The following is a 19412-nucleotide window of genomic DNA, read 5'->3' on the forward strand; positions in this document are numbered from 1 at the left end:
ACCATCAGTGCTACACTGCAACATGTATTTTTTTAGAAGTGTTCCTAATTAAAGGGGAAACCCACACATCTCACAGCAGAAGCATTTTATTGCTTTGACAAATCGAACGTTCGTTTTACAATGTAACAGAAATAACTCACGGTGCGTTCTGTTTGACACACTCACTGGGGGAATCACATCTGACTAATTGAAATGACGGCTGATTTAAAAAAAATATGTTATGACCCTAATATAATTCGCCTTTATGCCCTCCTCCTCCCTCGAGAGATCCCGTGGTGATCTAAAAGTTTATTTAATCACAGCCCTGGGCAGGAGGGGTTAGTACACCCAGCGTGCCTCCACAGCCAGAGAGCACCAACCAGCTGGTCTGCGAGGGGTGGGTCTGCCTGGCACTGTAAGCTTCATCTGCATAGGAGGCAGGGACCAAGCTCCTGAAAGACAGCGCTGGCTAGGGAGCCGATTCCATTGCTTTTTATATTCCTCCTCTTGTGGATTGGGGATAAACTGCAGGCAGGAGGGGCTGAGAGCAGCTCCAGTAACACCCGGCTGCCGGATTTCAGTAGTATGGCATCAAGGAGAATGGAGACCAAGCCAGTGATAACGTGTCTGAAAACCCTGCTAATAATCTACTCTTTCGTCTTCTGGGTGAGTGAAATCTCTAGCTGTCTGGATCCCCTTTGATGGTGGCACAGAGGGCACCCGACATCTACCAGTGTGGTTGTTTATTATTGCAAAATAATAAGCTGTATTTACTGTGCTACCCGTCCGCCCACATTATCCCCCCTCTCCAGATCTTCTGCGTCTGGTTAAACATGTTTACTGCGCAAAATAAGAGGGTTTGAGTGCTGTAGAGGTATGTCGCTCTATAGAGCAGGCACAGGGACATGTCAGACTATAGAGCAGGTATAGGGCTATTCATTCTGCTCAGAAACCGTAGGTAGAGGGCTCTGTCAGTGTATGGAGCGGGCACAGGGCTATATATCAGTGTATGGAGCTGGCACAGGACTCTGTCAGTGTATGTAACAAGCACAGAGCTATATCAGTGTATGGAGCGGGCACAGGGCTCTGGCAGTGTATGGAGCGGGCACAGGGCTCTGGCAGTGTATGGAGCGGGCACAGGGCTCTGGCAGTGTATGGAGCGGGCACAGGGCTCTGGCAGTGTATGGAGCGGGCACAGGGCTCTGGCAGTGTATGGAGCGGGCACAGGGCTCTGGCAGAGCAGGTATAGGACTAGGTCATTGTGTAGAGCTGAAACAGGGCTAACTTAGCCTATACTGGCAGAACAGATCTAAAGCTGTTTCAGTCTCAACTGCCTGAGTAGATGTATAGCTGTCAGTCCCCATTGCCAGAGTAAATGTACAGCTATGCTAGTCAAAACTGCATTGGCAGGCATATAGGTCCATGTCAGTCTCTGCTGCCCCAGGAGGTGCTGAACATACACTGAACAAGCACCAAATGCATAGTAATGTCATGCTAAACTGCCAGAGCAGGTATATAGATCTGTGTCAGTTAGACTTCCTATCAGCAAACACAGGGAGCACAGCCCTGCTCACATTTATAGGGCAGTATAACTCTCCACTGTCTAAGCACAGACAGACCCTCCTGGGCAGGGATAGGAAGTGGTGTTGGCTTCCACTCTCTGAGTATCAATCTTGTTTAAGAAATGGAATTTTGAAAAATCTGTGCCTGTGTTGATAATTTAGCCAGAAATTCATTCAAACTGGCTAAATTAGTTTTTCGAAGTACATTGTATTCATTGGGGGTTATTTATCGAAGGGTTCTGAAAATAAGCAGGTTAGTTCCGTCATTATTTTTGTCGTCCACAAATGTATTGTGACGGGAAAATGCCGTCACTTTTCTGTCCGAAAACAAACGACAGAAGTATACATAAAACCATTGGGCGAGTAAAAGCGAAATGGTGCATATTCAAAAATGAAAGGGAGCAAAAAAGCAACAGATGGGGGGGGGGGAAAAAATGCAACATATTTATTGTTCCAAAAATTCATGCCTTTTTGATATATCTTCGCCATTGTGTATTTATGCAGTGATTCTCCTTTCCTATTTGAGCGCCTGAAGTGTATCCTATGCAGCACACCCCTCTGGATCTTTGACACCCAAGGGTTCTCCTTGCATTCACAGCTTGTGTATGGTCTGATTAATGCCATTAGGCACCTTGTTATTGCAGTGCGTGTTTATTACAGAGAGACGTGTATGAATCCTCAAGCTAGACTGTGTTGCTAAGGACCTTTGGCTTATGAAGCAAAATGGGATCAGTAATGAGCATTATATAGAATGCTGCAAAGGCTGGTATTCTATTTGAAAATGCAGTGTTTTCTGTCATTTCTCAAGACGCAAACACATACGAGATGGGCTGCTTTAAATCATCCCTATGAATCTAATTCCTGGGGTATTTTCAACAGAAAAACATAAATTAAAAAATATGTCTGGACCTTTTTTTTCAAACTGAATTCTTTTTTTTATTTTTATTTTTAAAATGGATTATGTTAATGTCACTTGAATGTAGACCTCATGAAAAGAACGGGCTAGATGGGTTTAATCCTCGTCGAGGTGCTTTTTTTGAATTTTCTTTGGTGCACTCCTATACGTATATAATTTGGTAAAATATGAATACCCTGTGCATAATTATATTTGTTTATTGGATTGCAATTGCCTTTTACTTCACATATCAAGACTGTTTGGTGGTCATATTGTGCCCCCCTCCCTTTAAGTTTCTGAAACCATTTTATATTGAAAAATATAATATTTGCCGAGTATAGAAAGCTTGAAATAGGATGTAAAATTAGGTTAGTGTATGTTTTGGATTGAAGGTGCCTGCAAATAAATGGTTTCTCTGTAAAGCTGAGAGAGAGAGAGAGAGAGAGAGAGAATTGCATTCAACACACCTTAAAATGAATTCAGCATTTTTTGGGGATTTTTATGCAATGAGTAACAAATAGCATTGGGGTTGTGCTGTCTACATTTTGCACCTAAATTACAATAATTAGGGCTATAAAGACCTCTGCATGATGGTTAAACATTGCTAACATTAGAAAAATTTTTTTTTTTTTAAATTAGTTTTTTTTACACTTCTGGTATTCCACAGATTAGGAAGGTTTTCAAAATGATTACCTCTTTTTACATTAATATTGTATTTTATGGGTTTCACCTGTTGTATGCTGACTGTGCAACTCAACGCAACACTGTCACTGCAGGGTATGTGTTGGTATTTTTTGGTTTTCTTTCTTATTTTTCTATTCATACATTGTCTCTAAATGCCCCTTTATTTCTTTTTGAAATTTTTATTTCTGTAAGGAAAAGTAGGGTCTACATTTTTTTTTCTTATGGTGTGTGTGAGCATAGCATCAGCAAAGTTCCTTTTTAAAGTTGGCATGGTAATTTACCCACAATCCATCAGTCCCAGAGAATTGCCAACTGCAGACATCATGGACAGAGGAAAACAAAATGGAGGCGATAATAAACATAGATAAAGGCAAGGGGGAGTCTAATCATGAAAATACAAAGCCACCCTTCTGTACCTAAAATGTAGGAAACTGGAGTTTTTTACCTGTTAAATTTTTACCTGTATGTGTGTCTGTATCTGTGTATATTTGTCAGTGTCTTGTATCTATATGTGTGTCTGTATCTTTGAGTCAGTGTGAGGGGTACCATTTATGGAAATGTACTGCCAAGGGGTACACAAGTGAAAAAAGGTTGGGAACCCCTGCTGTAGTCAATTCCCTGGTGTCTTGCTTCTGGTGGACAAGAGGATACCGAAATCTGGGACCGTTAGTTGACACCTTATGTCACCGTGACTTGTATTTTAATTTTATTATCTTCCTTTTCTTTACTTCAAGCCGTTTCCTTCATAGTTGAAACTCACTTTTTTTTCCCAGTTGTGATGAAATATAGTCTGTAATGACATCATGCTGTTTTTGGCCTTTTTCTGCTTTTCTGTATCCTTTATTTTAGGCCTTTACCCATGATATTGCATTTCTAACTCAAGATTTAATCTGCGTGAGCAACTGGCATGGCATTCAGAAGAGATTACCTTAAGTACTTGAGTTCATGCGAAGTGTATTCAGTTAAGGAAAATGCCCAATTGATTTTTCTTCATTTCTTTTATAAATTGACTAGTGCTGGGTTGAAATTGACAGTCATGTGATCCAATTTTTATAAACAATTTGATATATTTTAGAATAATGATATACTTTGTTTTCAGGAGTGGACAGGGAACTCTACAAGGAATAACGTTATTATGTAAACAAACACCACCTTATTTGATTTCGTGAAGTGCGTAATCTCAATTATTTATACTTCAGTTTATTATGGTTTTTCTTGAGTCTGTCATTTTGTTTGTAGTTAAGTAGCCCTGTGAAGGAATCCATGTTTTGAGTCTACATTTCATGTTTTCTAAATAAATGGCACAGACACATTACTATTGTCAAAACACATTTCTAGGCGTCTTTTGTTTGACTTATTTGTGTGTTCAGAGATGTTCTCGTGTGCAAAATGTTTTCCCGATCCAAAATTTTGTGCGCACTGAATGTTTGTGCGAATGTAAACTTGTTCCTTGGTGATTTTGGTACCGCGCAGCCTCTCTCACGGTTTATAACACTACATTACAGTATCATGACGTGATAATGTAGTATTAGTAGTTACACAACAGTATTACTGTAACGTCAGCCATTCAGACAGACAAGCCTCTCTGCTTACAGTTATTACAAACATTAAATGGAGAGGAGGATAGATGTCATGTCACAAAATAATTAGCAAAATGAGCTCATTGCCCAATAAATGGTGATATATATATATATATATATATATATATATATATATATATATATATATATATATATATATATATATATATATATATATATATAAAAATATGTACAGTACCTTGCACTCAGGCTGCCAATTATTTCCAAAAAAAAAACGGGTGCAATACCAGGGCTGTTTATCCATAAATACAAATTGATGTGGCTGCACTCACGGATGTTGCTTTAAAACGTAACTTTTATTCGGTTCCATAAAACAGATCGACGTTTCAGTCCAACATGTGGACTTTCATCAGGATCATATGAACATTACCAAGATTATCACATATATATGAATGCATTAATTATAATGAAAGTGATTAACTCACCCCAGGTTCTGTGAATGTGAAAAAACAGCGTCCTTCCCGGCGGAGTGCACATGTGCCGCGGTATCTCCGCCTGTTGGTGTGACGTAATCACGCACGTTGCCGTCGTTGCCATGGAGGCGCGGCTACACTAAAGCGTGACCATGGCAATAATAGACGCACAACAAACACCCCGTGTGAATAGGGAAAGTTAATGACATACATTAATGCTTCTTAAACACACAGACACACACACTCACTGATTTGAAACACACACACACTGGCAGACGCGCACACACTGAAACACATCACTTAATTTAAAAACTCGGCCTATAGATCAGGGAAGTGAGGCATGGGGGGGGGTGGGGCAGCCTATGGATCAGGGAAGTGAGGCATGGGGAAGGGCAGCTTTTTTTTTGTCTGTTTAATTCCCTCCATTAACTTCTATTCAGAAGTTGGTACCTGGTATGTAACATATCTCTGTTTATGCATTGTGCGCCTTTTGTTTGATAGTACCCTTAAAGTTTGTTTTGAGTTAAAGATCCCATAATGCTTAGCCACCATAAAATGTGAACAGAAAAAATATCAAAAGCCATCTTTAACCTCTATAAGAATGAAATGTATGTGTTTTGATCTGCTTTGACTCCCTTTTCAGCTCTCCGCCAATGAATTCCATGGTACTTGTAATGTGTTATGGTAGTGTTATGTGTACAATGTAGTGGTTATGGTGTCTAGATTGATCCTATAACCTCACTCCTGGTCACATATACTCAGCTTTGTGGCTACTGTTACAATAACTTGTTGCTTTACAAGCGCACTAAGGATACTCCCAGGAAGTGTTGGTGGTCCACAATTGCCAAGTGCGAATTTCCACTTTCCAATGACTGAATTAATAAAAATGCTTAGCCGGCATCTTATAATATTTGAATTGACTATCTCTTTAAACCCCTATCGATCTTCCCGTCTGCCCACTGGTTTACAGTAGAGTTTGTTTTTATTTCATTTAATCTGGCATTTAATTATATGTAATAGAACATATGATACCGCACTCAAATACTTGATGTCAAGCAAAAATGATTATTTAATTGCCTATTTTCAATAAAGTATCTCTTTAAATTGATGGAGTGTACAATTATGGCAACGTATAATATATTGCAAATGGCTTATTACATTTTACCTATGTGATCACAACCATGTAACACCTAGGTGATATACAACACAAGACAAATAAATAAAATATCCCCAATCGAAACTGACTCTGTGCCACTTGTAATAGTGTGAATAAACACTATATGGATGAGCCCTGTGTATAAGCAGGAAAAAATTAAATAAAAACAAAAAATTACAAAATTTGAAAAAATGTGTGTACACCCTAAAAGTAGCAAAAAACAAGTATCAACTGGTGGATGGTATTGGATAGATATCACCACTCCTGTTGTTGAAGGAAGTTGCTTGGTGTAATGGCTTGTCCAAGCCTGTAGGTGAATAACCTTGCGTTCCCATGTGGATCCGTATAGCTGCACCTCAGTGATCAATTGTTCTGCCTTATTTATTTGTATAGGTTTCCAAGTTTGGTGTTGCAGTGCATTAGTAGCAACAGTGTGTCATTTTATATACTAGAAGCAAATGGCACATAAACAAGTTTGGCTTCAAGTCAACTTTATTTTTATTCTTTCCTTAATACTAATGGGCATTCTGAAATAAAAAAAAATTTCATTGCCATTCTTGCAATTCATTTCCTTTTTGTACACACCTAGAAAAACACTGCTATAAATAGCAGGTCTAAATATAAAATTTAAATTTGTAGACTTTAAAAATAGGCTCTGCTTCTACTAGTTGTCGGCACTGGCAAAATTAGCTATATGTAAAATTTCTTATTTGATAAACTAGTCAAGGACTTTCTATTATCACAATTGTTTTTAACTGCTGGGATTTAAAATTTTAAATATGGAACCTTGTATTAAAGGAACACAATAGCATGATTATTCCTACTTTTGTACACTCCCCCCCCCAACTTTTTGATGGTTAAAGAGCCACTATAGTAGCTCATTGAAGTGCTCTGTGAGCAATGTACCTGTCCCACTTACTCCTGCAATGTAAACCATTGCAGTTTTAGAGAAAACAAAGGCTGCCTCTAATGGCTTTCAGACAGCAAGTAGAGGCACTTCCTGGATGCTAATAGTCTCTAGGTTGCCGGACGCCCTTACGCTCTGCATGAGGGCATCCAGCATTTGCAAAATCCCCATAGAAAAAATTTAAGGAATGAAGGTGGAGCCAGCGCAGTACCGAGAGACTGGCGCTGGAATCGGGTGACTGTGTTGTTTTTTTTTTTTAAATGTATTTATTTTAAATCCTTTAGCTGCTGGGGGAGGTGCACTAGGGAGGTAGTGACCAGAGGGCACTGTAGTGTTGGGTATTGACTTTAGAATCCCTTTAAGGGTTACCACATTTTTAATGTTTTGTTAAAGGAGCACCATAGGGTCAGAACACAAACTTATTCCTGACCGTATAATGTTCAAGCACTATCTAGTCCTCCTAGCCCCCTCTTGCCTCCCTAAATATAGTAAAACCTTCCTCTATTCAAGTCTATAGCTCCTGGCTCTGCCCCTGTCTGCCTGTGAACTACCTCTGTCTGCTGACATCATCAGAAGTCTGAGCCAATCACAATGCTTGTAATGTAAAGGAGGCAGAGCCAGCACAAGTCAAACACCGCCTTGGCCAATCAGCATCTCCTCATAGAGCTGAATTGAATCAGACACTGAGGAGACACTGAATGACAGTGCTGCTTACTCTACAGCACTGCCCAAGGAAGCACCTCTAGCAGCCATCTTAGTAAAGTTATCACTAGGCTGTAATGTAAACACTGCATTTTATCTGGAAAGACAGTGTTTACAGCAAAAAGCCTGAAGGGAATGATTATACTCATTCCAGAAAAAATGCAATAAACTGTAGGTGTCCCTTTAACCTTACCTCTTCCCAGTACCTTGCATCAATGCTTTCCTATGTCTAACAATGTTGGACATCTGAGTAAAACTTCGCTAGGAACCCTGAAGCGCCTCTGGAAGACAGCCACTAGAGGTGGTGTTAACCCTGTAGTGTAATCATTGCAGTCTCTCAGGAGCTGCAAAGTTTTACATGACCAGGCTAAACATACAGGGGTACTGCGCTCCAATCACGTCAATGAAATTAAGTGGTCTGGGTGCCTATAATGTCCCTTTAAGCTTGCACATATGCCCTTCTAACAATAAAACCTCTAATTTCTTTGTGTAGAATGTTATACTGTTATATTTTTATATATATATATATATATATGAAAATGAGAAAAATCTAAATGTATCTTTATGAAAAAAAAATAAAATATATATATGAGAGGCCTCCCTCTGTCATTGCTGATTTGTGAGGAACATAATGTGCATGCGCGCCAAGCGCATTAGGCCTGCCCCATAGAAAAGCATTGACTCCGTTGTTTACTATGGTGTTTTGATGTTGGATGTCCTCATGCAAGGCATTTTTTCTTCTATTTGTCCCGTGAGCATTAATTACCTCCTTCCTACATTTGTCCTATGTCAAACACTTGGGAAGGGCCTCAGTAGTGTTGTTTTTTTTTTTTTTTCTCCTGCCTCATTGTAATTTCAAGGCAAACTAGGCCTGTGGTTTCACATGCTCTCTCCGGGGAACATGCATTGCTTATACTATATGGAACCCTTGCAGTTTGGCACATTTTTGGTTGATTTCCCTTTGTCTCATTGTGGTCTTTGCCTAACTTTAGTTACTATTCAGAATCCCAGCCCTGTTCAGTATAGGTTTTTGTACAGACATTAAGCACATCAAAAGCTATCCACATATCAGCCCAAAGCTAAACTTTGACATTAATCTGTGGGGAAAAGTACTGTAGAGAAGCAAATTAGTTGAAATGCATAATAATCATACTTGTACTCGGTAATCTCATATTGAATAACAAGTGGTTTCTGCAAATTGTAGAAGTATGAGTTTATAGATCTGGTTATATGTGTTGGTATTTGTGGGTATTGGGTTTAACGCTTTTATTAATTTGTGATCATTTTTGGATAAATTGGCTGGCCTGAATTGATCTTGTAGAATATTGCTTCCTCTGAGTAGGCACTGTCCCAAGATATTTGAGTTTTATGTTTCAGTTCTACAATAACATCCACAGGTACTGCGGTGTGTCTGTGTGTTCTCCAGGGGATTGCAAATCCAACATCTTGGGTGTTTTATGGTATTTAATTTTACTCCTCTAGCTTTATTTTTCTGCCTTGGCTATAGGGAAAAATTTGAGCTCAAAAGTTTTGTGTTCCCATGCATGAAAAAGATCCTGTCCTATGATATGTAATACTGTGAAACATTTTGGTGACAGTGCAATATGAATCCAACCTGCACTTAAAGTGCTATTTTTGTATCAGATATTCAATCTGTCTGATTCCTTTATGAAGAAGGCAACAATCCCGACATCTCGGATTTGTCTGTTCTTCCCTACGCTAATTCATGATTTTAAATACATTCATAGTGTTTCTTCTTTGTTTGTGTTTGTTCATGCCAGACCACTTCATTGAGCTGAAGTGGTCAGGGTTCCTATAGCGGTCCTTTAAGATTCCATAAATGGTGAGCTTTGAAATAAAAATATGTGAAGGTGGAACCTCTTAAAACTATTATAATTTTATTACATAAAGGATTTGATTAATTGCATAACAGAAGTGAAGATCATTTTACAGTATCTGATTTTTATCTGTAAAGAGTACATTGTTTTCCTTTCATTAAATCTAGGGCATGGACTAATTTTAAAATCCTTTTGGGTTATCTTCCTAGTGATCTACTACCTAGGGACAGAACCGTGTTAATATTTTCCACCTGTGTCTTTCAGTCTTGTAAGATCAAGATCATTAAAAATTAAAATAATACATTTTAAGCAAAATGGCCCTGTAGTTATTACTGCTTCTACATCGAAACTAGCTTAGATATAGTTTTTGTTTGTTTTGGTTTGGTGTGTTGTGTGTATGCAGGCTGATGGTGCTATAAAACCAAATCAAAGGGGATGCACACAATGAAATAGACAGAATGCACTAGGTTTGCATCTCCTTTATATTGCTCTCTGCATGGAATTGCTTGAAATAGTTTGGAATGTTAGAACCTATGTATTCGTCAGAGAGGAAGCTGCAGTAACAAGTGCTGTTATATTGTTGTTCAGTCAACCCATAGTGTGAAACCGTAATACAATTCCTGCATTTTTATTTTTAATTTTTTTTTTGTTTGTCTTTGGTAGGCACTGTCCCTAGATATTTGAGTTTATGTTTCGGTTCTAGAGTGCCCCAGGTACTACGGTGTGTTTGTGTGTTCTCCAGGGGATTGCAAATCCAACAGCTTGGGTATTTTATTGTATTTCATTTTACTTCTCTAGCTTTATTTTTACATCTTGGCTATAGGTTCATGAGCCAGGTATCTGACCATTAAGCCTGCTGTAGTGGTTATGGTATCAGGAGTGCCTTGGCCTCCTCCCAGTGTAAGTAATTAAACCGTTTAGCAAAGGTTTTGATAACTTACATTTGGTGCGGCAGTTGTCTCCTCCTCTATAGCCAAGAAGCTCCCACAAGGCTCCATTGATCGAAGACCAGCCATACAATGTCATGTGGGTGCTGTCAACCAGTGAGCTATGAATGCACCACCAGGCTACTCAGAGCAGGAGGCTTCTGGGATGCAGGAGTGACTGGCAACCGCTGGACGAAAGACAAAATGCCAAACCGTTTAAAATGGTTTGACTACAATACACTGGGAGGGCTCCAGGACACTCCTGGCACCATAACCACTACAGTGGGCTGTTGCATTTATGGAGCTTGGAGTGTTCCTTTAAAAACTATTTTGGTAATGTGTCTGTAAGCGTCAAAATCATAGAGTATCATTAATAACATTGGCGAGTTATTTTCTGTTTGTTATTTTGCTGTAGTTTTTCTGTTCGCAGTGCTAGATACTCCTACATTCAATAAATCACGGTTGTGTGTGTTTCAAGTAATCTATTGTAGTCTAAAAGAAATTGATATTCTGTTGTCTGATGTAAATGTAACTTTAGTAATAGAATCCAGGTCATTATATTGTAGCAAAAGAAAAAAATCTTTTTGTATAGAGCCAAGGAGAAAGACTTGCCAGCATATATCTTCGGGCCTAGTCATTGCCTCCATAAATACCCTATACTGTGTGATGAGACAAAATACAATAACATTCTCTCTGGTTTATGCAAACACAAAATGTATTGTTGCACATCATCTACATATCTCTAGTAGAACCTTTACCTTAGGCGCAGTTATTCCAATAAATCATGTTTCCACAATTATCCCAGAATTTCAGGCATACTATTTCCGATTTTCAACCTGCATTTCTGTTTTAAAGAAACAGTTTAGTGTAAAAAAAATTAGGAATTTTTATTTGCAATTTTAGAATGTTATTGAAATGAGAATTCAAAGTAAATTGCAAATCTAAAGGGTTACTCCACAGCAATTGTGTATTCTCTTTAATCATTATTTAATTTTGTTAATCATCTTTGTTGTAGTCCTTCCTCCCTCTCCCTTCAACCTCTACCACATCCAACATCACTGCTTTCCTCTCCGTGGTCCAATCAAGGGTGAAACGTTTTATTTTATTGGACTGCTTTCCTGGCACAGGGTGCATGTGCGCATTATGAGCCAGGGAGGGAGAGTAGTATTAAAATAATAAACAAAAAAACGCAAGTGAATGCAGATAAACTGGGATGGAGCTCACTGATGGTGGGAGGGGACATTCAAGCTTCTTCTTGCAGGAGCATTGACAACAAATGTAATTTGTTCACAGAATGAATATTCTGGGCTGCCTAAGTCACGTATGCTGGAAGTGTAACTAGCCTCAGGCACAAAACTGTGGTTCATTTGTATGTTCAGCGTTTAAGCTGAAGCACTGCACATACCGATTATTTGCTTCATGATCAGAAGTAGTCATGGTTGTTGGAGTAAATGTCAGTATAGCCAAAATAGTAATTACTAAATAGTAGTCATTACTTTGTCTTATGCTTTTAAGATAAATAGATCAGAAAATAACGGGGAAAGGGGAAGAGAAGAGGAAAGTATTTTACATATGCCTCCACGTTACGGCTACTGTAGGTTTATTGAGAGATTTTTGGGATATGCTCAGACTCTATTCACCAAAACGAGAGGCATTTGAATGGTGAACCATGTTCTGGATCAGTGTGGCATCTGCTTTTAGCTGCTGACATCTCTCAGCTGTGTGTGTGACGTGTGTGTATATGTATATATATATATATATAAAATTTATTTATTTTTTCTTCTATTTTATAATTGGGCGAACTGGCAAAGTCTAAACATGATTGTCACTACCCATTAATCTTTAAACAAGCATGCTGAACCAATTTCTCTGTATATTCCTACAATGAAAGTGTATTGCTCTGTGGCACTTTGCTGTGTGGATCCAAAGTATATGTGATAATCGTAAAGTGAACACAGTTGTTTATGACCGGTACAACAATTGCTTTTATAGTGTATGTTTCTCAGACAGTACAAAAAGGGCTACGTTTGACCTTTGAATTCCGTATGGAGTAGCTTTAAACATACTTTATGAAATTGCCATCCTCTTTATAGCTTTGTTGGACAAAATATGTTTTCAGGAAACTGTTTATATTTTTATTGAAATGGCTATTTAGCACATCTTTAGCACAATTTGCTTTACTCATTGCATGTATAAATCATGTGTATCTCTCAGAAGAAAATATTTTTATTGGTTTTCTTTTTAATGGTTGACATATTCTACTCTCCTCCTCCTCCCTCTTCTGATCTGTTGCAAATGAAGTACAATATCCGTGATTTCTTATCTCTTTTAACGTTTACACTTCCTTTATTGCAAATTTATTATCTACTGGTATAATAGCTTGCTAGACCCTGCAGGAGCCTCCTGTATGTAATTAGAGTTCAATTTACAGAGCAGGAGATTAAAAAAAAACTTTTAAAACAAGTTACATCTGATTGACACAGCCTGCATGAAAAATGGATTCACATTCAGTCACAGCCAGGGGTTGTGTGACTACTAGGGCTGCATAAACAGAAACAAAAGTTATTTAACTCCTAAATGGCAGTGAAACGAGCAGTAGAACTTCAGAGGCATGATCTATACGAGTGGTTTCCAAACTGTGTGCCGTGACGAGCACACAGGGGAGCCACGAGAAATTTTCCCGATGCTATAATCATAGCACCGGCAGTGGCGTCGCTAAAGGGGGTGGGGGGGGCAGAGGGGGCCATGGCCCCCCCTACATCATGCTGTGCCCCCTCTTGGGCCCCCCCAAATGCCAGCAACTTGTTTTTAAATTCTATTCCCTCGGACTGTAACAGTCTGTCACAGCCCGAGGGAATGCAGGGCAGAGCAGCTGGAACGCTGCTGTGGGCTGTCTGTGGCCAGAGGGAGCACTGCAGGCTCCCCGGCAAGCCCCTGCTCCCAAACCAAGCCCCGCCTCCCGCACATAAGCCCCGCCGTAAAGCAGCAGACCATGCTGCTGCAGAAGATGACTGTCTGACCCCCAGCAACAGGCTCCAGTGACAGGTAGGCTTGGTGTGTGTGTGTGTATGGACTCAGCAGTCTGTGTGTGTGTGTGTGTATGGACTCAGCAGTCTGTGTGTGTGTGTGTGTGTGTGTGTGTATGGACTCAGCAGTCTGTGTGTGTGTGTGTGTGTGTGTATGGACTCAGCAGTCTGTGTGTGTGTGTGTGTGTGTGTGTGTGTATGGACTCAGCAGTCTGTGTGTGTGTGTGTGTATGGACTCAGCAGTCTGTGTGTGTGTGTGTGTGTATGGACTCAGCAGTCTGTGTGTGTGTGTGTGTATGGACTCAGCAGTCTGTGTGTGTGTGTGTGTGTGTGTGTATGGACTCAGCAGTCTGTGTGTGTATGGACTCAGCAGTCTGTGTGTGTGTGTATGGACTCAGCAGTCTATCAATAATTAAAATTCCTGTGAGTTGTTGTGTAGGAAGGGCCCCAGTGCATTGCTTTGCCCGGGGGCCCTTAACTTCTATTTAGTGAGCATGTGTGTGTCAGTGAGCTTGTCTTTAGTGAGCATGTGTGTGTCCCTGAACTTCTTTGTAGTGAGCCTTCTGTTTATACAAGTGAGTTTGTCTGTAGTAAGCTTGTGTGTGAGTCAGAGAGTTTTGTCTGTCAGTAAGCCTATTTGCGCATGTCAGTGAGCTTGTGTGCTTACTGTACTATATATATATATATATATATATATATATATATATATATATAGCTGTCTGTGTGTGTGTATGGACTCAGCAGTCTGTGTGTCTGTGTGTGTGTGTATGGACTCAGCATTGTGTGTATGGACTCAGCAGTGTCTGTGTGTGTGTGTGTATGGACTCAGCAGTGTCTGTGTGTGTGTGTGTATGGACTCAGCAGTGTGTGTGTGTGTGTGTGTATGGACTCAGCAGTGTGTGTGTGTGTGTATGGACTCAGCAGTGTGTGTGTGTGTGTGTATGGACTCAGCAGTGTCTGTGTGTGTGTGTGTATGGACTCAGCAGTGTCTGTGTGTGTGTGTATGGACTCAGCAGTGTGTGTGTGTGTGTGTGTGTGTATGGACTCAGCAGTGTGTGTGTGTGTGTGTATGGACTCAGCAGTGTGTGTGTGTGTATGGACTCAGCAGTGTGTGTGTGTGTGTGTATGGACTCAGCAGTGTGTGTGTGTGTATGGAGTCAGCAGTGTGTGTGTGTGTGTGTATGGACTCGGCAGTCTATCAATAATTAAAATTCCTGTGAGTTGTTGTGTAGGAAGAGCCCCAGTGCATTGCTTTGCCCGGGGGCCCTTAACTTCTATTTAGTGAGCATGTGTGTGTCAGTGAGCTTGTCTTTAGTGAGCATGTGTGTGTCCCTGAACTTCTTTGTAGTGAGCCTTCTGTTTATACAAGTGAGTTTGTCTGTAGTAAGCTTGTGTGTGAGTCAGAGTTTTGTCTGTCAGTAAGCCTATTTGCACATGTCAGTGAGCTTGTGTGCTTACTGTAATATATATATATATTGACTTGTAGGAATGGCATACATTTTTTTTTTCCAGGGCTGCTTTGGATTCCTAGGGATTCCCAGTTTGGCTCTGCCAGCGAGTGCACTTTACCGCTGAATCATCTGTGTGAGCTGCCGCACACTTTAGCCCTGTTACACGCGTCTGGGAGCTGCTGTTGACAGATACTAGTAGTCTAGAGATTGGGACATGGGGTATATGCTCAGCTATCTGTATAATACAGATCTGTGTGTATATAATATCCCGGGATAGTCAGTGCTTACTGTATAGTGCTGCTCTCTGTATAATACAGGCCTGTGCCTGTATAATATCCCGGGACAGTCAGTGCTCCCTGTATAGTGCTGCTCTCTGTCTTGGGATATTATACACAAACAAACCTGTATTCTACATAGAGCAGCACTATACAGGGAGCACTGACTGTCCCAATTTATTATACACACAACCCTGTATTATATAGAGAGCACTGACTGTCCAGGGATATTATACCCAGACAGTAATTGATAGCTGTGCTCCAAAATGTCCTTGGAATTTTTTTTTTAAAATGTTGGCACTATGGCACTGTATCAAGGCTAATGTGTTTGTTTTTTAATAATCCCTGGTGGAAAATAATGAATCCTCCACCAGGGATTATTAAAAAAAGAAAACACATTGTGTCGGGGGTGGGGCTTAACATGCAACAGGGGCGGGGCCAAACTGCAGTGAGGGCGGGGTTAAATGTGCCCCCCTACTTTTGTCCCTGGCCCTCCATGTGCCCCCCCTAAAAATGAATCCTAGAGACACCACTGAGCACCGGGAACTGTGCTTCCCTCTCCCCGGCCGGCTCTGCAGTGTAATGCTAGCAGGGGAGGGAAGGAGAGAGGACCCGTGGGAGCTCTAACCTGCAGCTCCGCGGGGTTCTGCTCTCGTGAACTCGGAGCTTTGCTGTGGTTACCACGGCAATGCTCCGAATCTCACGACCGTGAACTCTAGCAGCTCCTGAGGCTGCTCGAGTTCACGGTCACCACTAAGACCGCCAGAGCTTCCCCACCTGACCACCAAGGATTGCCTTGCACTGTCCCTCCCCTCCCAGGCAAAGGGAAGGGGGGATATGAAAAGTTTTTTTGTTTTTGTTTTTATTATTTTATTCATTTTTTATATTAATTAATTTGCCCTACCACCCCCACAGACACTCAAACCACACAATAACTCCCCATACACACAGCCCCCCCCATACACACACACACACACGCTGCCTCCCATACTCACACACTGCCTATATATATATATATACACACACACACACACACACACACAAACTGTGCCCCTTATATAACCTGCCCACACACCCTCTGTACCCTTCACGCACACGGATAATCCACCACTCTCACACACTGCACCCCTCACACACACTACTGCCCCTATCCCGGCCGATCCCAGGTAAATTATCAATATTGTTAAACCGTTTTACTACTTACTCTGGGAGGGCACTACGGCACTACTGGCAACATAACCACTACAAAGTGCTGTAGTGATTATTGTGCCTGGATTGTTTCTTCAAATAATCTACCAGTGCCCCTCCCAAGATTAGGTTCTAGACCTGCGCTTGAACGGCAAGCATTTCTGCCGAACAGGGGCCCAGTAGATGCCGCTGCGCTGTACATATATACTAAAACCTTTTTTGACTTTGAACACTTTGGAAAAATTATTAAAATATTAAAGGCGCCTTGAACCTAAAGTTTGGGAACCACTGATCTATACAATAAAACTGACTCATTAAGCTAAAGTTGTTTTTGTGACTATAGTGTCCCTGTAACACTATAGGGTCAGGAATACACATCTGTGTTCCCGACTCTATAATGTTCCTTTAAGTTGAGTGTTTCAGTTAGTCAGTCTAACAAACTGTACTTTTAAATGCTGCACCTAATCTTGCTCACATAACTTATTTCTAAGCGTGTAACATGTTGATTGCCAGCTTTACAAACAAGCAGAAGGTCTAGGATTTGAATGCAATTTTCCTTTGTGTTGGATTTTGGGTCTGTTTTGTAATGCCCCTTTGTGTGCTTTGCTATGTGTATTTAGGTCAACTGTCTGTGCTGCCCAGCTGTCTGAATGATAGGCTTGTGCTTGTGAAGCCTCAGATTGTCTCGCGCCTCAATGTATCAAATGCAGACCGTGGAAGCACAATAGCATGGCATTGATTTTATTTCTTCATTTTCTTTTAAACATATTGATCCAAATACATTTAGTTGGTCTTAAATTGGGCACAACTGTATGGAAAAATAAAAGGCACATACCAGAGGGTTTTTACCTGAATAAAATGTCATTCATCAACATGATTTGTAGATAATCTATGCTTTGAATTGCAAACCAGTGCTAATTCAGCAAGTGAAAGTCATGTTGTTTCTCCTTTGGTTAAAGGAAAACAAGTGAACACTGATTGTTTACCTTCTCCAGTTACTTGTAAACTATATTTCCATGGCTTAACATCATGGGAAATCTAATTCACATTTATCTGGAGTGCCAAGATTACATTGCACTGCTTTATTACATGCTTATTTAAATGGCAGTAGTAATGCAAATACGTGTCCCCTCACCTTCTAAAATAGCGTAATCCTGTGTATAACATACTTTTTTTTTTTTTTTTTTTTTTACTAAAATGTGTGTGTGTGTGTATGTGTATATATAGCTCTCTCTGTTTAAAGGTCCTCTGAAAAGACCTAGACGAAGTCTCATTCAGTATTTATGGTTTGTTTTCTTTGAACTCTCTCTAAGGTATCAATATCCTTCTGAAGATATGGTCTCCAGTACTGCGTACAATACTCCAAGTGAGGTCTCACCAGTGTTCTGTACAATGGCATGAGCACTTCCCTCTTTCTACTGCTAATACCTCTCCCTATACAACCAAGCATTCTGCTAGCATTTCCTGCTGCTCTATTACATTGTCTGCCTACCTTTAAGTCATCAGAAATAATCACCCCTAAATCCCTTTCCTCAGATGTTGAGGTTAGGACTCTATCAAATATTCTGTACTCTGCCCTTGGGTTTTTACGTCCAAGATGCATTATCTTGCACTTATCCACATTAAATGTCAGTTGCCACAACTCTGACCATTTTTCTAGTTTACCTAAATCATTTGCCATTTGGCTTATCCCTCCTGGAACATCAACCCTGTTACATATCTTAGTATCATCCGCAAAAAGACACACCTTACCATCAAGACCTTCTGCAATATCACTAATAAAAATATTAAAGAGAATGGGTCCAAGTACAGATCCCTGAGGTACCCCACTGGTGACAAGCCCAAGCTTCGAATATACTCCATTGACTACAACCCTCTGTTGCCTGTCACTCAGCCACTGCCTTACCCATTCAACAATATTGGAATCCAAACTTAAAGATTGCAGTTTATTGATAAGCCTTCTATGTGCAACAGTGTCAAAAGCCTTACTGAAATCTAGGTAGGCAATGTCTACTGCACCACCCTGATCTATTATTTTAGTTACCCAATCAAAAAAATCAATAAGATTAGTTTGGCATGATCTCCCTGAAGTAAACCCATGTTGTCTCTGATCTTGAAATCCATGTGTTTTTAGATGTTCAACAATCCTATCCTTTAACATGGTTTCCATTACTTTCCCCACTACTGAAGTAAGGCTTACTGGCCTATAGTTGCCCGACTCCTCCCTATTACCTTTCTTGTGAAAGGGCACAACATTCGCTAACTTCCAATCTTCTGAGACTACTCCTGTTAACAATGATTGGTTAAATAAATCTGTTAATGGTTTTGCTAGTACACCACTAAGCTCTTTTAATAACTTTGGGTGTATTCCATCAGGTCCCATTGACTTATTTGTCTTTACTTTTGACAGTTGAAATAGAACCTCTTCCTCTGTAAACTCACGTGTAATAAATGACTCATTTATCCTTTTTGTTAACAGAGGTCCCTTTCCTTCATTTTCATCTGTAAATACCGAACAAAAATATTCATTGAGGCAGTCAGCTAGACCTTTATCCACATCTACATACCTTCCTTCTTTTGTTTTTAATCTAACTAATCCTTGTTTTACTTTTCTTTTCTCATTTATGTATCTAAAAAAAGTTTTGTCCCCCTTTTTTACTGACTGTGCTATTTTCTCTTCTGTGTGTGATTTGGAAGCTCTTATAACTTGCTTAGCCTCTTTCTGCCTAATCTTATAGGTCATTCTGTCTTCCTCACTCTGGGTTTTTTTATAATTACTAAATGCTAACTTTTTGTTTTTTACTATTTT

General features: G+C 40.1%; 1 protein-coding gene across 1 annotated transcript in view; it reads left to right on the forward strand.

Annotated features, from left to right (window-relative positions):
- The first annotated feature begins 346 nt into the window (after window positions 1–346).
- Window positions 347–19412, forward strand: part of TSPAN7 (tetraspanin 7) — a 111010-nt gene continuing 91944 nt past the window's right edge. The window contains exon 1 of the mRNA XM_063450105.1: window positions 347–645. Coding sequence (XP_063306175.1) covers window positions 565–645 — 81 coding nt within the window. The 5' untranslated portion in view covers window positions 347–564. The remainder of the gene's footprint in view (window positions 646–19412) is intronic.

The sequence above is a fragment of the Pelobates fuscus genome, chromosome 1 (genome assembly GCF_036172605.1).
Source record: "Pelobates fuscus isolate aPelFus1 chromosome 1, aPelFus1.pri, whole genome shotgun sequence".
Classification (NCBI taxonomy): Eukaryota; Metazoa; Chordata; class Amphibia; order Anura; family Pelobatidae; genus Pelobates; species Pelobates fuscus.